Raw genomic sequence first — 18,808 nt, 5'->3', positions numbered from 1 at the left:
ATGATTAGTGGGTTTAGTTCAGTAGAAGGAGTTTCAGAGGACAGACTGACTGGCTGACATCTACTCCTCAGGGACCCAGTGCAGATCCGGACAGTCAGACTGTGTGGACCAGAGTGAATCAGAGTGCAGCTGCAGGCTAAGCCTTCAGTTCCCTCTGTCTCTGTCATATATTATCTGTGAGGAAATGCTACAGAAGAATAATATATTTGATACCCCAATAGAGTTGTAAAATTCTGGTAACTTTCCCAATATTCCCTGGTTTTCCCTAAATCCTGTTTGGAAGGATTCTGGATTTCCTGCTTATTCCATCCTGATTCGGGAAACATCCAACCAGGATTTCTGGAAAACCTGGGAATTTTGGGAAAGTAATTTGAATTTTGCAACTCTATTTCCCAACCTATTAAGTGACAATGGAATATGTGAAATTGTAATAGATTCACATTGATTTCATGTTATTTGATGCCTGCATGGGTCAGTTCTGGTCCATTACAATACATTTGGATTTACAGTATTTGGACCTTAAGAACATTGATGCAATGAGACAATCTGACCATGTCACCTACAGAATGGTAGGCCTACTACAATGACCAGTGAATCATGCTTGCTTTGTTTTGTTTTTCAGCTCAACTTTATTTTGTTTGTGAATATTGTGCGAGTGCTGGCCACAAAAATCAGAGAGACAAATGCTGGGAGATATGACACTCGGAAGCAATGCAGGTAGCGTTGGTGTCTCATTAGTGCCTTGTTGCTTTAGTCAATCTCATTTATGTGATTTTGCAGGAAAAAAACATTCGATAAATACCACTTTTCAGTAAATTTGCCTTTTATAGAAATAGCTTATTCTAAATGTGCCTTTGATTAATTTAATCATTTTCTTTTATATTCATGATCCATGTGTTTGTGTTTGCAAACCTTTCATGTAATTTACTGAGGCTGAGGATACAGGCTTTGTTATGAATTTAGAGTGTATGAAACCCTGATGAAGGCAGCGTAGCTGTCAAAATGTTGCTATTTATTAAATGTATTGCATCGGAGCCATCAGAGAATGCATCTTTTATTTTGTAATATGTGTATTGGAAAATATTAATTGAACATGACTCCCATAATGCATTGCGGTCAGGCAAAAAGCTTATTTTTACGCCAACACCCAATCTGAACCAGTGGAGGCTGCTGAGGGGAGGACAGCTCATAGTAATGGCTGGAATGGAGTCAATGGAATGGTATCAACCACATGGAAACCAGGTGTTTGACGTGTTTGATACCATTCCATTGACTCCATTCCAGCCATTATTATGAGCCGTCCTCCCCTCAGCAGCCTCCACTGGTCTGAACTAATCTTTAGCATATTAAACCCAGTTGTGGTCGGCAGGTAGCCTAGCGGTTAACAGCGTTGGGCCAGGAACCGTTTCGGTAGTGAACAGTCCGTGGCTGGGGTGAGTGGGGTCCTTGATGATGCTGCTGGACTTCCTGACTACTCTGTTCACTGCAGAGGTTGACAGCTCTGTGTCCCAGAAAATGTGTTTGTACATGCTCTTCTCATATCTAAGTGCAAGACACATTTTGACAAGCTGTGAAGCCGTCCCTATAGGGCTGCCTGAGTCTTTGTTTAATTCCCACTCCTGTCTGGGGTGATGTGTTGGTTGGCAGTTCTGTGCCAAGGCTGAAGGCTGAGGGGGTAAAACTCCTGTCAGTCATTAGTAAACAGACACAACAACAGACAATACTTCAGATCCAGGTCGCCTCTTGAGCCACTCCATTCCCACAGGTGTGGATGGGATAATCACTGATAAGGCTCTAGTCAAAAGTAGTGCACAATATAGGGAATAGGCTGCCATTTGGGATGCAGACTTTGTTTTCCTCTTGCTCTCTCCCTCTCTCTACTTCAACTTCATCTAACTCTCTTTCTCTAGCTGTGATTTATTCCATTTTTAAAAACTGCTGAGCGTCTTTGAACAATTTAGATGCAAACGTTGGCTCGATGTTGATGTTAACGTTCAGATTGCAATGTGTAATCATCGTTGGCTATTTACATTTTTATCACAAATCTGTTGAGGGGATTGTTTTTGGAAAGTGTGACTTGGGCTGGAGCTCACCGGAGCGGAGTACCGGCACCTCAAATGTTCTGCTGCTTGAGCTCCTCTTCCTTTTATAGAATATTAGCTCAAACTTATTGCGGAACTCCTGCACCTAAATGTAAACAGTACCGGCACCCAAAGTGAGTACCGGCATATATTTCAGTCCAAGTCAAGCACTGCAAAGGACTGTCAGATAAAGATGGCTGCCAAGAAATTCAATTATTTTAGCTTGATGCCAGCTGCATGTGGTTTAGCTTGACCCATGTCTTTTCCATCCTGTCCCTCTCAAACCCCATCACCACCACATGCACTTTTCCAGACACATATCACATGCACTTTTCCAGATGCATATAACATGCACTTTCCCAGACACATATCACATGCACTTTACCAGACACATATCACATGCACTTTTCCAGACACATCACATGCACTTTACCAGACACATCACATGCACTTTACCAGACACATCACATGCACTTTACCAGACACATCACATGCACTTTACCAGACACATATCATGGACAGAGTGCTTTCTCATATAGCCTAATGCAGGGGTGTCAAACTCAATTCCTGGAGGGCAGAGTGTCTGTGGGTTCTCTCTCCTCCCTTGTACTTGATCAAAAAAATCTAATACAAGTGTATTTGTCACATGCGTCGAATACAACAGGTGTAGACCTTACCGTGAAATGCTTACTTACAAGCCCTTAACCAACAATGCAGTTCAATAAATAGAGTTAAGAAAATATTTACTAGATAAAGTAAAGTAAAAAATAAAATAAAAAGTAACACAATAAAATAACAATAACAAGGCTATATACAGGGGGTACCGGTACAAAGTCAATATGCGGGGGTACAGCTTAGTCGAGGTAATTTGTACATGTAGGTAGGGGTAAAGTGACTATGTATAGATAATAAACAGCGAGTAGCAGCAGTGTAAAAACAAAGGGGGTGGGGGTCAATGTAAATAGTCCGGGTGGCAATTTGATGAATTGTTCACTAGTCTTTTGGCTTGGGGGTAGAAGCTGTTAAGGAGCCTTTTGCACCTAGACTTGGCGCTCCGGTACCGCTTGTCATGCGGTAGCAGAGAGAACATTCTATGACTTGGGTGACTGGAGTCTTTGACAATTTTTTGGGCATCCGCCTAGTATATAGGTCCTGGATGGCAGGAAGCTTGGCCCCAGTGATGTACTGGGCCGTACGCACTACCCTCTGTAGCGCCTTACAGTCAGATGCCGAGCAGTTGCCATACCAGGCGGTGATGCAACTGGTCAGGATGCGCTCGATGGTGCAGCTGTAGAACTTTTTGAGGATCTAGGAACCCATGCCAAATCTTTTCAGTCTCCTGAGGGGGAAAAGGTGTTGTCGTGCCTTCTTCACGACTGTCTTGGGGTGTTTGGACCATGATAGTTTGTTGGTGATGTGGACACCAAGGAACTTGAAACTCTTGACCCGCTCCACTGCAGCCCCGTCGATGTTAATGGAGGCCTGTTTGGCCCTCCTTTTCCTGTAGTCCACGATCAGCTCCTTTTTCTTGCTCACATTGAGGGAGAGGTTGTTGTCCTGGCACCACACTGCCAGATCTCTGACCTCCTCCCTATAGGCTGTCTCATCGTTGTCGGTGATCAGGCCTACCACTGTTGTGTCGTCAGCAAACGTAATGATGGTGTTGGAGTCGTGCTTGGCCACGCAGTCGTGGGTGAACAGGGAGTACAGGAGGGGACTAAGCACGCACCCCTGAGGGGCCCCAGTGTTGAGGTTCAGCGTGGGAGATGTGTTGTTGCCTACCCTTACCACCTGGGAGCGGCCTGTCAGGAAGTCCAGGATCCAGTTGCAGAGGGAGGTGTTTAGTCCCAGGGTCCTTAGCTTAGTGATGAGCTTTGTGGGCACTATGCTGTTGAACACTGAGCTGTAGTCAATGAACAGCATTCTCACATACATGGTTATTTTGTCCAGGTGGGAAAGGGCCATGTGGAGTGCGATTGAGATTGCGTCATCTGTGGATCTGTTGGGGCGGTATGCGAATTGGAGTGGGTCTAGGGTTTCCGGGATGATGGTGTTGATGTGAGCCATGACCAGCCTTTCTAAGCACTTCATGGCTACCGACGTGAGTGCTACGGGCGGTAGTCATTTAGGCAGGTTACCTTTGCTTTCTTGGGCACAGGGACTACGGTGGTCTGCTTGAAACATGTAGGTATTACAGACTGTCAGGGAGAGGTTGAAAATGACAGTGAAAACACTTGCCAGTTGGTCCGCGCATGCTCTGAGACACGTCCTGGTAATCCGTCTGGCCCCGCGGCCTTGTGAATGTTGACCTGTTTAAAGGTCATGCTCACAGGCCTCCCAATTGGCGCAGCGGTCTAAGGCACTGCATCGCAGTGCTAGAGGCGTCACTACAGATCCGGGTTCGATCCCAGGCTGTGTCGCAGCCGGCCGCGACAGGGAGACCCATGAGGCAGCATACAATTGTCCCAGCGTCGTCCAGGTTTGGGGAGGGTTTGGCCGGCTGGGATATCCTTGTCCCATCGTGCTCACATCGGCTACCGAGAGCGTGTCGTCCGGAACAGCTGGTGCTCTCATGAATGCTTCAGTGTTACTTGCCTCGAAGCAAGCATAAAAGGCATTTAGCTCGTCTGGTAGGCTCGCGTCACTGGGCAGCTCGTGGCTGGCTTTCCCTTTATGGTCCGTAATAGTATGCAAGCCCTGCCACATCCGACGAGCATCTAAGCCGGTGTAGTAGGATTAAATCTTAGTCCTGTATTGACACTTTGCCTGTTTGATTGTTCGTCTGAGGGGATAGCGGGATTTCTTATAAGCTTTCGGATTAGTGTTCCGCTCCTTGAAAGCGGCAGCTCTAGCCTTTAGCTCGGTGCGGATGTTGCCTGTAATCCATGGCTTCTGGTTGCAGTGGTGTAAAGTACTTCAGTAAAAATTATTTAAAGTACTACTTAAGTAGTTTTTTGGGGTATCTGTACTTTACTATTTATATTTTTAGCAACTTTTACTTCACAACATTCCTAAAGAAAATAATGTACTTTTTACTCCATAGATCCATTTTGACAGGAAAATGGTCCAATTCACACACTTATCAAGAGAACATCCCTGGTCATCCCTACTGCCTCTGATCTGGTGGACTCACTAAACGCAAATGCTTCGTTTGTCAATTATGTCTGAGGGTTGGAGTGTGCCCCTGGCTATCCATACATTATTTATTTTTTTATACGAAAATTGTGCCATCTGGTTGCTTAATATAAGGAATTTGAAATGATTTATACTTTTACTTTTACTTTTGATACTTAAGTACATTTTGTCAATTCCATTTACTTTTGATACTTAAGTATATTTAAAACCAAATACTTTTAGATTTTAACTCAATTAATATTTTACTGGGTGACTTTCACTTTTACTTGAGTCATTTTCTATTAAGGTATCTTTACTTTTACTCAAGTATGAAAATTGAGTACTTATTCCACCACTGTCTGGTTGGGATATGTACGTATGGTTACTGTGGGGACGACATCGTCCATGCACTTATTGATGAAGCCGGTGACTGAGGTGGTATTGGATGAATCCCGGAACATATTCCAGTCTGTGCTAGCAAAACAGTCCTGTAGCGTAGCATCCGCGTCATCTGACCACTTCTGTATTGAGCGAGTCACTGGTACTTCAACTACAGTGATTGATACATTAAGGTCAGTGATTAGGTAGGAACTCCCCTCAGCCAGTTGTATAGGTCTTAATTGGACACAAATCAAAAGGAAATAACAAAAATCAGCAGACACTCTGCCCTCCAGAGATTGATTTAGCCACCCCAGGCCTAATAAAATACCAAAATACCATTTGTTTGTATTACAATAATCTCGAACCATGTTGCAGGTCTGTTTTTAAGATATGTTTCATTGTTGGTTTGTTATATGTACATTGATTGTTGTCTGATGCTGCACAAATGATTCCATCAATAGAGGATTATACAGTTTTCTACTGTCCCTTCCACAGGAAACTGGCTAAGTCCACTCTAGTGCTGGTGCTGGTGTTCGGGGTCCACTACATAGTGTTTGTGGGCATGCCACACTCGTTCAAAGGGGTCGGATGGGAGGTCCGAATGTACTGTGAGCTCTTTTTCAACTCTTTCCAGGTGCTCGCTTTCACCCCAATTGGGGATCCTGTTTTGGATTGCATGTAACTGATCTGTCATATATTGCCCATTGCTAATAGCTTTTGAACTGTAGAAAGCAATAGTGCTGAGCGATTAGTGCTTTTTGAGGTTGGCTCATTTTCGGTTCAATTATAAAAAAAGAATCATGTTTTTTCTATGTCATTTTTTACATTGCATTTTTACATTAAATGCACTATTCATTATGTGGGTTGTATGCTGTAACAACACAGAATATTAATAAAAGCCCCATAATGGTAGTGACTGCCCATTACTGCTTATCACTTATTAACCATTATTTATTCACATTACTTTTATAAAATATTTGTTGTGTATATTACATTTGGTTTTATTTGATTACTTTATTCTCATCTCTATAGAGCTGCTGCCTATGCTGTCTGACAAAATCACTATTTTAGTAGTTCTTCAAAGTAAATAAGGCATACTTATAGTAGCCGTGCATTGGATTATGTTAATTGTAGTTAATTAGCACGTTTTCTGAGCTAAACTATGTAGAATATTGGCCTGTTGTAAAATACAACTCCCTACTACATTGCACAGTTCGGGCTTGATATGATTTATCTCTATTCGAGAAACTATCGTGAGAACGAAATAGAATTTAAATAATTTAACTAACGTCGGTCAATTAGTTGTGTGAAAAATAACAGAAATGTTGGTTAATCGCTCAGCACTAGAAAGCAATATTGATATGATTTTAAATGTGAGAATTTGAGCATCATAGCTTAAAGGGACATTACACTTTCAATTCTTTCAGATGTTTTTAGACCTCTAACGTAGTCTTATGTCAAGAGATAAAACCACATTTCATGACGTGCAAATCCAGCTATGAATAAATGAATGAAAAGATAAGTGCAGAATAAAACCAGGAAAGTAGATGGTGCTTATCTTTTCTATTCATTTGGGATTGAAGTGTATACAGTGGGGAGAACAAGTATTTGATACACTGCCGATTTTGCAGGTTTTCCTACTTACAAAGCATGTAGAGGTCTGTAATTTTTATCATAGGTACACTTCAACTGTGAGAGACGGAATCTAAAACAAAGATCCAGAAAATCACATTGTATGATTTTTAAGTAATTAATTTGCATTTTATTGCATGACATAAGTATTTGATACATCAGAAAAGCAGAACTTAATATTTGGTACAGAAACCTTTGTTTGCAATTACAGAGATCATATGTTTCCTGTAGGTCTTGACCAGGTTTGCACACACTGCAGCAGGGATTCTGGCCCACTGTTACGTGAATTTCTATCTCTACTTCAACCTAAGCTTGAATCATTACCAGAGGTTGTAAGGCTCTGGTTTTAATCATCAATGATTCAAGGTCCACAGCCCACAAGTATTATCTGTATTTTTATTCATGGAGAGAGCTCTGCCGCCAAAAACACATACATACTGTTTTTATATGTCATAAGGTGCTGAAGGTGGGTGTGGTGTAGGAATCAGGCGCAGGACGCAGAGGCTCAGTTCAAAGGCTTTAGTGCAAAATTCACACAAACAAAAGCACAATAATCCTGAAGGCGAATACCAGGCGCACACAGGCGACAAAATAAACTGCGCACAAAACATGTGCAAAGAAACCACTCCAAACACTGGAGGGAAAAATGTAGCTCCAACACGTAACAGAGGCGCAATCACACACAAACACAGACACACACAACGAGAACTAAATAGAACACTAACGAGGACTAACTAGACACAGGTGTACAACATTAAGACCAAACCAAACGAACATGAAACATAGATCGGTGGCAGCTAGTACTCCGGGGACGACGACCGCCGAAGCCTGCCCGAACCAGGAGAAGGAGCAGCCTCGGCCGAAACCGTGACAGTACCCCCCCCTTGACGCGCGGCTCCAGCCGTGCGCCGACCCCGGCCTCGGGGACGACCAGGAGGACGCGGAGCAGGGCGCGCGGGATGGTCCCGGTGGAACTCCGACAGGAGAGATGGGTCTAGGATGTCCCTCCGCGGCACCCAGCACCGCTCCTCCGGGCCGTACCCCTCCCACTCCACGAGATACTGGAGACCCCCCATCCGGCGTCTGGAGTCCAAGATGGACCGAACGGTGTACGCCGGAGCCCCCTCGATGTCCAATGGGGGCGGAGGAGTCTCTCCTATCTCATTGTCCTGGAGTGGACCAGCTACCACCGGCCTGAGAAGAGACACATGGAACGAGGGGTTAATATTCTTATATTCAACAGGTAGATGTAACTTATAACACACCTCGTTCAATCTTCTCAGGACTTTAAAGGGCCCCACAAACCGCCGACCCAGCTTCCGGCAGGGCAGGCGGAGGGGTAGGTTTCTGGTAGAGAGCCAGACTCGATCTCCGGGTGCGTACACCGGCCCCTCACTGCGGTGGAGATCGGCGCTCGCCTTGTGACGACGGACGGCCCGCTGCAGGTGGACGTGGGCAGCGTTCCACGTCTCTTCAGAGCGCCTCATCCAATCATCCACCGCAGGGGCCTCGATCTGGCTCTGCTGCCACGGTGCCAGAACCGGCTGGTAACCTAATACACATTGGAAAGGGGTTAGGTTGGTAGAGGAGTGGCGGAGAGAATTCAGGGCCATCTCGGCCCAGGGAATGTAACGCGCCCACTCCTCAGGCCGGTCCTGGCAATAAGACCTCAGAAACCTACCCACATCCTGGTTGACACGTTCTACCTGCCCGTTACTCTCCGGGTGGTACCCCGAGGTAAGGCTAACCGGGCCCCCAAATGCTCCATAAACGCTCTCCACATCCGGGAGGTAAACTGGGGGCCTCGATCAGACACTATATCCTCGGGGACCCCGTAATGCCGGAAGACGTGGGTAAATAGGGCCTCAGCAGTCTGTAGGGCAGTAGGAAGACCCGACATAGGGAGAAGACGACAGGCCTTAGAGAAACGGTCCACAACGACCAGGATGGTGGTATTCCCCTGAGAGAGGGGAAGGTCTGTTACAAAATCCACGAGAGGTGGGACCATGGTCGTTGTGGAACGGGTAGGGGCTGTAACTTACCCCTGGGCAGATGTCGGGGAGCCTTACACTGGGCGCACACCGAGCAGGAGGAGACATAAACCCTCACATCCCTAGCCAAAGTGGGCCACCAGTATTTAGTGCTAAGGCAATGCACTGTCCGGCCGATACCCGGATGTCCAGAGGAGGGTGACGTGTGAGCCCAGTAAATGAGTCGATCCCAAATCTCGAGCGGAACGTACTTCCGACCCTCAGGACACTGTGGAGGGCTGGGGTCGGTACGCAACGCTCGCTCGATTTCGGAATCGACCTCCCACACCACCGGTGCCACAAGGAACGACTCCGGTAGTATGGGAGTGGGCTCAACGGACCTCTCCTCCGTGTCATACCGCCGGGACAGCGCATCTGCCTTACCATTCTGGGACCCAGGGATGTTCGTGATTTTAAATACGAACCTGGTGAGAAACATACTCCATCGAGCCTGGCGAGGGTTCAGTCTCCTCGCTGCCCGGATGTACTCCAGGTTCCGATGGTCAGTCAAAATGAGGAAAGGGTTTTGAGCCCCCTCAAGCCAATGCCTCCACACCTTAAGGGCTTGAACTACAGCTAACAGCTCCCTGTCCCCAACGTCATAGTTACGCTCCGCCGGGCTGAGCATCTTAGAGTAAAAAGCACAGGGGCGGAGTTTAGGTGGCGTGCCGGACCGTTGAGAGAGAACGGCCCCTATACCAGCCTCAGACGCGTCTACCTCAACCTGAAAGGGTAATGCGGGATCCGGATGCGCCAGCACCGGAGCCGACGTAAACAGGTCCTTCAGTCTCCTAAAGGCCCCGTCCGCATCGGCTGACCACTGCAGTCGCACCGGACCCCCCTTCAGAAGGGACGTGATGGGAGCTGCCACCTGTCCAAAACCCCGGATAAACCTCCGGTAGTAATTCGCAAAGCCCAAAAACTGCTGCACCTCTTTTACAGTAGTTGGGGTTTGCCAATTACGCACAGCGGACACACGATCCACCTCCACTCTCACCCCTGACGCGGACAACCGATAACCCAAAAAGGAGACCGACTCCTGGAAAAACAGACATTTCTCTGCCTTGACATATAGGTCGTGCTCCAACAGCCTCCTCAATACACGACGCACCAGGGTTATATGCTCGGCTCGGGTAGACGAGTACACCAGAATGTCATCAATGTACACGACCACCCCTTGTCCCTGCATATCCCGGAAAATCTCATCTACGAAGGATTGGAAGACTGATGGAGCATTCATCAACCCATATGGCATGACGAGATATTCGAAATGACCTGACGTGGTACTAAACGCTGTCTTCCATTCGTCACCCTCCCTAATGCGCACCAAGTTATACGCGCTCCTGAGATCCAGTTTTGTGAAAAACCGCGCTCCATGCAATGACTCCGTCATGGTCGCAATCAGAGGGAGTGGATAACTGTATTTCACAGTAATCTGATTGAGACCACGGTAATCAATGCACGGGCGCAACCCTCCATCCTTCTTTTTCACAAAAAAGAAACTCGAGGAGGCGGGAGAAGTGGAGGGCCTAATGTATCCCTGTCTCAAAGATTCGGCTATGTAAGTCTCCATAGCTTTTCTCTCCTCTTGAGACAAAGGATACACATGGCTCCGTGGGAGCGCTGCTCCTGCCTGGAGATCAATCGCACAATCCCCCTGTCTATGAGGAGGCAACTGCGTCGCCCTAGTTTTGCTAAACACGAGAGCTAAATCCCCATATTCAGGCGGAATGTGCAGTGCGGGCACTTGGTTTGGACTCTCCACCGAAGTCGCCCCCACGGAAACACCCAGACATCGCCCCTCGCACTGAGCAGACCACCCATCGAGAGCCCTCTGTTGCCACGAAATAGCAGGGTTGTGGGTGCTTAACCAGGGAATCCCCAGCACCACTGGGTACGCAGGAGAGTCGATCAGATACAGCTGTATAGTCTCCTCATGACCCCCCTGCGCACACATCCGAAGTGGCGCTGTGATCTCCCTGATCAACCCCGACCCCAACGGACGGCTATCTAAGGCATGAACGGGAAAAGGTTTGTGAACAGGTAGGAGAGGGATCCCTAACTCAAAACAAAACTTCAGATCAACAAAATTCCCAGCTGCGCCTGAATCTACGAGCGCCTTATGCTGGCAATGAGGTGCAACCTGTGGAAAACACACAGGTATACAAAAGTGCGCAACAGAAAGCTCTGGGTAAGTGGGACGTCTACTCACCTGGGAGGCACCCCCAGTGCGTGGCCTGTTGTCTTCTCCCCCGGAGAACCCTCCCCAGCACCTGGCCGCAGTGTGCCCTCCACGACCGCACTTGGTGCAGGAGACAGGCCCCCTCGGGCTCCTCCTACTCCGTTCTCTAGCGCCGGCACCCCCGAGCTCCATAGGGCTCGGCTCGGAGGCGCCGGAGGGCGGAATGGACGGACTCCCCTCGGGACCTCCACGGGTGGCCAGCAGGGTGTCCAGACGGATGGACATATCGACCAACTGGTCGAATGTAAGATGGGTATCCCTGCAGGCCAACTCACGTTGAACGTCCTCTCAAAGGTTACATCGAAAATGGTCGATGAGAGCCCGCTCATTCCACCCTGCATCAGCCGCTAGAGTCCGGTACTCTAGAGCGAACGCCTGCGCGCTCCTCCTCCCCTGTCTCAACTGGACTAGACGCTCCCCCGCCGCTTTGCCCTCAGGTGGATGGTCGAACACGGCCTTGAAGCGGCGGGAGAACTCTGCGTAGGTCACGGTGTTGGCGTCCATTCTCCTCCACTCGGCGTTAGCCCACTCCAACGCCTTGCCCGTGAGACAGGAGATGAGGGCGGAAACGCTCTCGTATCCCGAGGGCACCGGGTGTACAGTGGCCAGGTAGAGCTCCACCTGCAGGAGGAACCCCTGACACCCGGCAGCTGTTCCGTCATACGCCCTCGGGAGCGAGAGCCGAATCCCCCTGGGTTCCGAACCTAGGACTGGTGGACCGACCGATGGGGTGGGCAGGATAGGTGGAGGTGTGGGTACCCGGCTGGCCTCCCATCGGTGCAAGGTGTAGATTACCTCCTGTAGAGCGGTCTCCAGTTGTCGAATCTGGCCATCTTGTCCACGGATATGCTCCTCGAGCGACACAGGCGTCTCTGCCGATCCTGCTGATTCCATTGTGGTGTGTGATTCTGTCATAAGGTGCTGAAGGTGGGTGTGGTGTAGGAATCAGGCGCAGGACGCAGAGGCTCAGTTCAAAGGCTTTAGTGCAAAATTCACACAAACAAAAGCACAATAATCCTGAAGGCGAATACCAGGCGCACACAGGCGACAAAATAAACTGCGCACAAAACATGTGCAAAGAAACCACTCCAAACACTGGAGGGAAAAATATAGCTCCAACACATAACAGAGGCGCAATCACACACAAACACAGACACACACAACGAGAACTAAATAGAACACTAACGAGGACTAACTAGACACAGGTGTACAACATTAAGACCAAACCAAACGAACATGAAACATAGATCGGTGGCAGCTAGTACTCCGGGGACGACGACCGCCGAAGCCTGCCCGAACCAGGAGGAGGAGCAGCCTCGGTCGAAACCGTGACATTATACCTCTTGACAAACAAAGGCACTATGCTCCTCCCACCTTTAGGTGGCTTTCTTAAACAGTTTCCGCCTTCTCCTTCACCCTTGAATGTTTAGTACCCCTCTGTTAGTGGGTTGACACTACATGATAATTCGAATATCGTATACACATTTCTACTGTATTTGGGGTGAAATCCTTTAGTCATTATTCTTAATACACAAATTAATCTATCACCCACTCCTCCATACAGACCTTCTCCAGATCCTTCAGGTTTCGGGGCTGTCGCTGGGCAATACGGACTTTCAGCTCCCTCCAAATATTTTTTCTATTGGGTTCAGGTCTGGAGACTGTCTAGGCCACTCCAGGACCTTGAGATGCTTCTTACGGAGCCACTCCTTAGTTGCCCTGGCTGTGCGTTTCTTGTCATTGTCATGCTGGAAGACCCAGCCATGACCCATCTTCAATGCTCTTACTGAGGGAAGGTTGTTGGCCAAGATCTCGCGATACATGCCCCCTCCATCCTCCCGTCAATACGGTGCAGTTGTCCTGTCCCCTTTGCAGAAAAGCATCCCCAAAGAATGATGTTTCCACCTCCATGCTTCACGGTTGGGATGGTGTTCTTGGGGTTGTACTCATCCTTCTTCTTCCTCCAAACACGGTGAGTGGAGTTTAGACCAAAAAGCTCTATTTTTGTCTCATCAGACCACATGACCTTCTCCCATTCCTCCTCTGGATCATCCAGATGGTCATTGGCAAACTTCAGACGGGGCTGGACATGCACTGGCTTGAGCAGGGGGACCTTGCGTGCGCTGCAGGATTTTAATCCATGACGGCGTAGTGTGTTACTAATGGTTTTCTTTGAGACTGTGGTCCCAGCTCTCTTCAGGTCATTGACCAGGTCCTGCCGTGTAGTTCTGGGCTGATCCCTCACCTTCCTCATGATCATTGATGCCCCACGAGGTGAGATCTTGCATGGAGCCCCAGACCGAGGGTGATTGACTGTCATCTTGAACTTCCATTCCATTTTCTAATAATTGCGCCAACAGTTGTTGCCTTCTCACCAAGCTGCTTGCCTATTGTCCTGTAGCCCATCCCAGCCTTGTGCAGGTCTACAATTTTATCCCTGATGTCCTTACACAGCTCTCTGGTCTTGGCCATTGTGGAGAGGTTGGAGTCTGTTTGATTGAGTGTGTGGACAGGTGTCTTTTATACAGGTAACGAGTTCAAACAGGTGCAGTTAATACCGGTAATGAGTGGAGAACAGGAGGGCTTCTTAAAGAAAAACTAACAGGTCTGTGAGAGCCGGAATTCTTACTGGTTGGTAGGTGATCAAATACTTGTCATGCAATAAAATGCAAATTAATTACTTAAAAATCATACAATGTGATTTTCTGGATTTTTGTTTTAGATTCCATCTCTCACAGTTGAAGTGTACCTATGATAAAATTACAGACCTCTACATGCTTTGTAAGTAGGAAAACCTGTAAAATCGGCAGTGTATCAAATACTTGTTCTCCCCACTGTAGCTGGATATACACAACCGATGTCGTGGGACGTGGGTCAATCTTAACATTACACTACTTTTGAGTTCTGATTTTTAGAGATGCAGGGAAACATGGTATGTTTTTTAAAGGAATTGTGTAAAAAAAAAAAAGAAGGAAAGTAGATACAACAAAACAAACCCAATCCATCATGTCTTTGTTTTTCTCTAAGAGCTCTCTATCCTGAGCACATCATATCGATATTATTCTCCAAAGGTCATGGACACCTCTCATTCGTAGAGAAGGTCACATCATTTATACTGTCAGCCGGAATTTGAGCTTTCAATACATGCCTCTAACCTTTCTCGCTTTCATCTCTTCACAGGGTTTCTTTGTGTCCATTATCTACTGCTACTGCAATGGAGAGGTGAGTACTATTCACCAGACACGGCCAGAAGGTTTAAGGTCTTCTCCACTCTAGGGCTGCTGCGTTCGAGAATCTTTCATGCTGGACTCTCTAATTGAAGTCACTTGCCCATTTGTTGCCCATTTGTATAAGTTTAGTAGGAAGTTCTAGGAACTAACCATGATGAGAGAGCGAGAGGGGGGAGGGGAGATGTTATTAGAACTAATGGAACTTAGTGATGTCATTGGTTAGAACAATAGAACACTCATGCTGTGCACAAGTGCATGCTGTGCGTACGCATTGTACCCATCAGTGATCCCCACCAACAGGGTTTGAAGTACTGTAAGTAAGTAGGCTACCAGAAAATACCCATTGTTACTACTGCATAACTTGCTGGTCAATACCAGGTAAATACCACTGTAAAAACAGTAGCTACTGTAAAATAAAGTGCTACTTGTCCCCCAAACTGGTGAACAAGTTTGGTCTTTTTGATCTTAATGTTCCGAGAGCACCCCTACTCTCGTCCAGGTTCGTTGCTAAGTGATAATTGACGCTTCTGGGTTGGGCTGTTTATTTCTCATAGCTTTTAAAACCTCTGAAAAAGTCCAGTGAAAGCGAAAATGAAATTTCAGGATAAACATTGCATCCCCATTCTAAATGTTGGCTGAACTCACCAAATAAGTTTCTGCCCTGACTATAGACTACCATACAAAATCCTGACCCATACCATGACCCACACAATACCACGACCCATACTATACTATAACCTGACCCACACAATCCACTTGTTCTCTTCAGGTCCAGGCAGAGATCAAGAAGACCTGGACCCGCTGGAACCTGGTGTTCGACGGGAAGGGTCCGGCGGCATGTACCAACTACCGGTACGGCCTCAACCAGAGCAATACCAGTCAGCCACAGACCCAGCCGCCGGCCGTGATCTCGGGCACCTCCGCCCTCTTCTCCAGCCACGTGTACCGCAGCAGCCAAGTCAGGCACAGCGTCAGCACCCACACCACCCTGCCCGGCTACGTGTTCAGCAACTCTGAGGTGGATAGCCTGCCCCCATCCATCCCAGAGGAGCCAGACGAGAGAGCCAAGCAGGTGGACGACATCTCCCTCCAAGAGTCCTTACCTGTGGTGAATAACACCAGCATAGGAGAGGACTTGGAGGAGACACTCTAGAGAGAGAGTAGAGGGAAAGTGGGAAAATACAGCTATTTTTTATGACAGGACAGCGAGAAGGTAGAGCGGGGGATACACAAGAATGAGGGCCACAAACAGAAAGTGGCTGAGACCGAACTCAAGACTCAAATCCACATCGCCAGGCGAATACGTGGTCCGGAGTTGGCATCCTTACCACTAGACCAGACTCCGGCAGATATCTGTGATGTTTTGTGGATACTGTATATCACCATATCTTTGTCTTACGCCAGATAACGCTTAAGATTTGCTGTTTTTTTTCTATATTGTCATTGGTTATTATTTTCATGGACTTATTTGTCACTTAGAGTGGTGGCTAGACAATCAGACAGGACTGTGGGTAAATATGGACTGGAAGGGCTGCAGCTACAGACTAGTTGGTGTCTGTGTCATTCATAATGCTGAAGACAATTACAGTGCCTTCAGAAAGTATTCACACCCCTTGACCTTTTCCACATTTTGTTGTATTACAACCTGAATTAAAAATTGATTACATTTAGATTGTGTCACTGATCTACACACAATACCCCATAATGTCAGTATGTTTTTAGACATTTTTACAAATTAATAAAAAATGAAAAGCTGAAATGTCTTGAGTCAATAAGTATTCAACCCCTTTGTTATGGCAAGCCTAAATAACTTCAGGAGTAAAATAAGAAGTTGCATGGACAAACTCTGTGTGCAATAGTGGTGTTTAACAAGATTTTTGAATGACTACCCCATCTCTGTACCACACACATACAATTATCTGTACAGTCCCTCCATCAAGCAGTGAATTTCAAGTACAGATTCAACGACAAAGACCAGGTAGATTTTCCAATGCCTCGCAAAGAAGGGCACGTATTAGTAGATGGGTAGAAGAAAAAAAAGCAGACACTGAATATCTCTTTGAGCATGGTGATGTTATTAATTATACTTTGGATGGTGTATCAATACACCCAGTCACTACAAATATACAGGTGTCCTTCCTAACTCAATTGACAGAGAGGAATGAAACAGCTCTGGAATGTCACAATGAGGCCAATGTGATTTTAAACCAGTTACAGTTAAATGGCTGTAATAAGAGAAAACTGAGGATGGATCATCAACATTGTAGTTACTCCACAATAGTAACCTAAATGACAGAGTTAAAAGAAGGAAGCCTGTACAGAATAAAAATATTCCAAAACATGCATCCTATTTGCAATAAGGCAAGTAATACTGCAAAGAACTTGGCAAATAAATACACTTTTTGTCCTGAATACAAAGCATTATGTTTGGGCCAAATCCAACATAACACATTACTGAGTACCACTCTTCATATTTTCAAGCATGGGGGTGGCTGCATCACGTTATGGGTATGCTTGTCATTGGCAAGGACTAGGGAGTTTTCTTGGATAAAAATAAATGGAATAGAGCTAAGCACAGGCAAAGTCCTAGAGGAAAACCTGGTTCAGTCTGCTTTCCAACAGACACTGGGAGACCATAAAACGCATGGCCAAATATACACTGGAATTGATTACCAAGATGACATTGAATGTTCCTGAGTGGCCTAGTTACAGTTTACAGGATAGCAGAGCCAAAAATGAATTATACATAATAAATAAAACACTTGATTGCATAATGCACATTAACCAAATCGATCACATTCAACGATAATATAACATGTGATCAACTTACAGTAATGTAAGATCAGGTTATGATGTAAGCTAGGCCATTAGGGATTTTATCCCCTTACCAGGTTAAATAGCCTACTTCAAACCCATATGTGTGTAGTACCGACCATATCCATGTCTGTATGTATTAATAGAACACCCATTAGTTGTGCTCCTGCCATGTCATTTCTTCAGTACACTACATCTGAGTCCCACATGGCACCCTATTCCCTTTATAGTGCACTACTTTGACCAGGGCCCAATAGAGCTCTGGTCAAAAGTAGTACACTATATTGGGAATAGGGTGCCATTTTGGACACATACTATATGGACCAATTAATGGCGATCTAGAAAATGCATCCATTTCTGCTCAGCCAATTCCAGCCAATAACAATCTGGTCGCTTTGGTATCCTGTATGAGTAATAGTTAATGACTATAAATCAGAATACAGAGTGGATTCAACAAAGCAGTGTGAGATTAGACAGAAAAGGCACAATCCCTGCAAATACCAATTTGGTTTTAAAATGGAACACCTGGGTGACAACTGACAATTAAAGTACATACAGTATATACCTGGTTGCTTCACAAAGGAATCTCGTCAAATAAGCAATGGAATTTCACACGGCACAGCTAGTGGTAGTACGTCTAGCATTTTACTTTAACCTCCTCTCCCACTCAGCTACAGAAAAATATATTCTCCAAATGGCATGTGGTTTCAGCTGCAGTTTATTTGAACATGTCAATTGGCTAGTTTGTGGTAGTACTGTAGTGAAGTAGGATACCTGTAAAATAAAAATGTCCATGTGTTTTAGTAGCTTTTGAATTAATTAATAGGCCCATCTATATATTTGAGAGTGGTTACATCTCTCCAGTTCCATCCCTCAGTTTACCAAAAAAAGTGGTGGGCGGTGACTGCTTTGTTGTTGTTTGAATACCAGATTGCCAGGAACACACTTTTCGGAAAACACTTTACTTGACACCCAGTGTCATAATATTTGATAGCAGTTGACATAACTTGTCATAACCTGTCATATTATGGTCATAATACTGTCATGACCCATATATTTACATCTGTTGTGACATTTATTGTGTTATCTTATGGCTGGTTATGACACCTACAAATTCATTTTTTTCCTGCCAAGAAGTGTCCTTTTCGTTTGAAAAGTTTGTTTCTTAAATCCTTTGTTGTTGTTTTAATTAATTCTTTAGAGTCATGTTTTTTCATCATATTTTAAATAACTTGTAGAAAATACACTTTATGACACTTCAAGAAGCATTATGACCATCATAAT

General features: G+C 46.0%; 1 protein-coding gene across 1 annotated transcript in view; it reads left to right on the top strand.

The window, feature by feature from the left end:
- The window catches only part of LOC311111988 (parathyroid hormone 2 receptor-like), a 52,537-nt gene extending 36,081 nt beyond the window's left edge, over window positions 1–16,456 (top strand). Inside the window, exons 10-13 of the mRNA XM_084154939.1 lie at window positions 623–717; window positions 6,072–6,210; window positions 14,661–14,702; window positions 15,480–16,456. Coding sequence (XP_084011065.1) covers window positions 623–717; window positions 6,072–6,210; window positions 14,661–14,702; window positions 15,480–15,863 — 660 coding nt within the window. The 3' untranslated portion in view covers window positions 15,864–16,456. The remainder of the gene's footprint in view (window positions 1–622; window positions 718–6,071; window positions 6,211–14,660; window positions 14,703–15,479) is intronic.
- The last annotated feature ends 2,352 nt before the right edge of the window (window positions 16,457–18,808 follow it).

This window comes from Coregonus lavaretus (assembly GCF_964263955.1).
Source record: "Coregonus lavaretus genome assembly, chromosome: 38".
In the NCBI taxonomy this organism is placed as follows: domain Eukaryota; kingdom Metazoa; phylum Chordata; class Actinopteri; order Salmoniformes; family Salmonidae; genus Coregonus; species Coregonus lavaretus.
The sequence above is the reverse complement of the archived record's forward strand: the minus strand, read 5'-3'. Positions and strand labels throughout refer to the sequence as shown.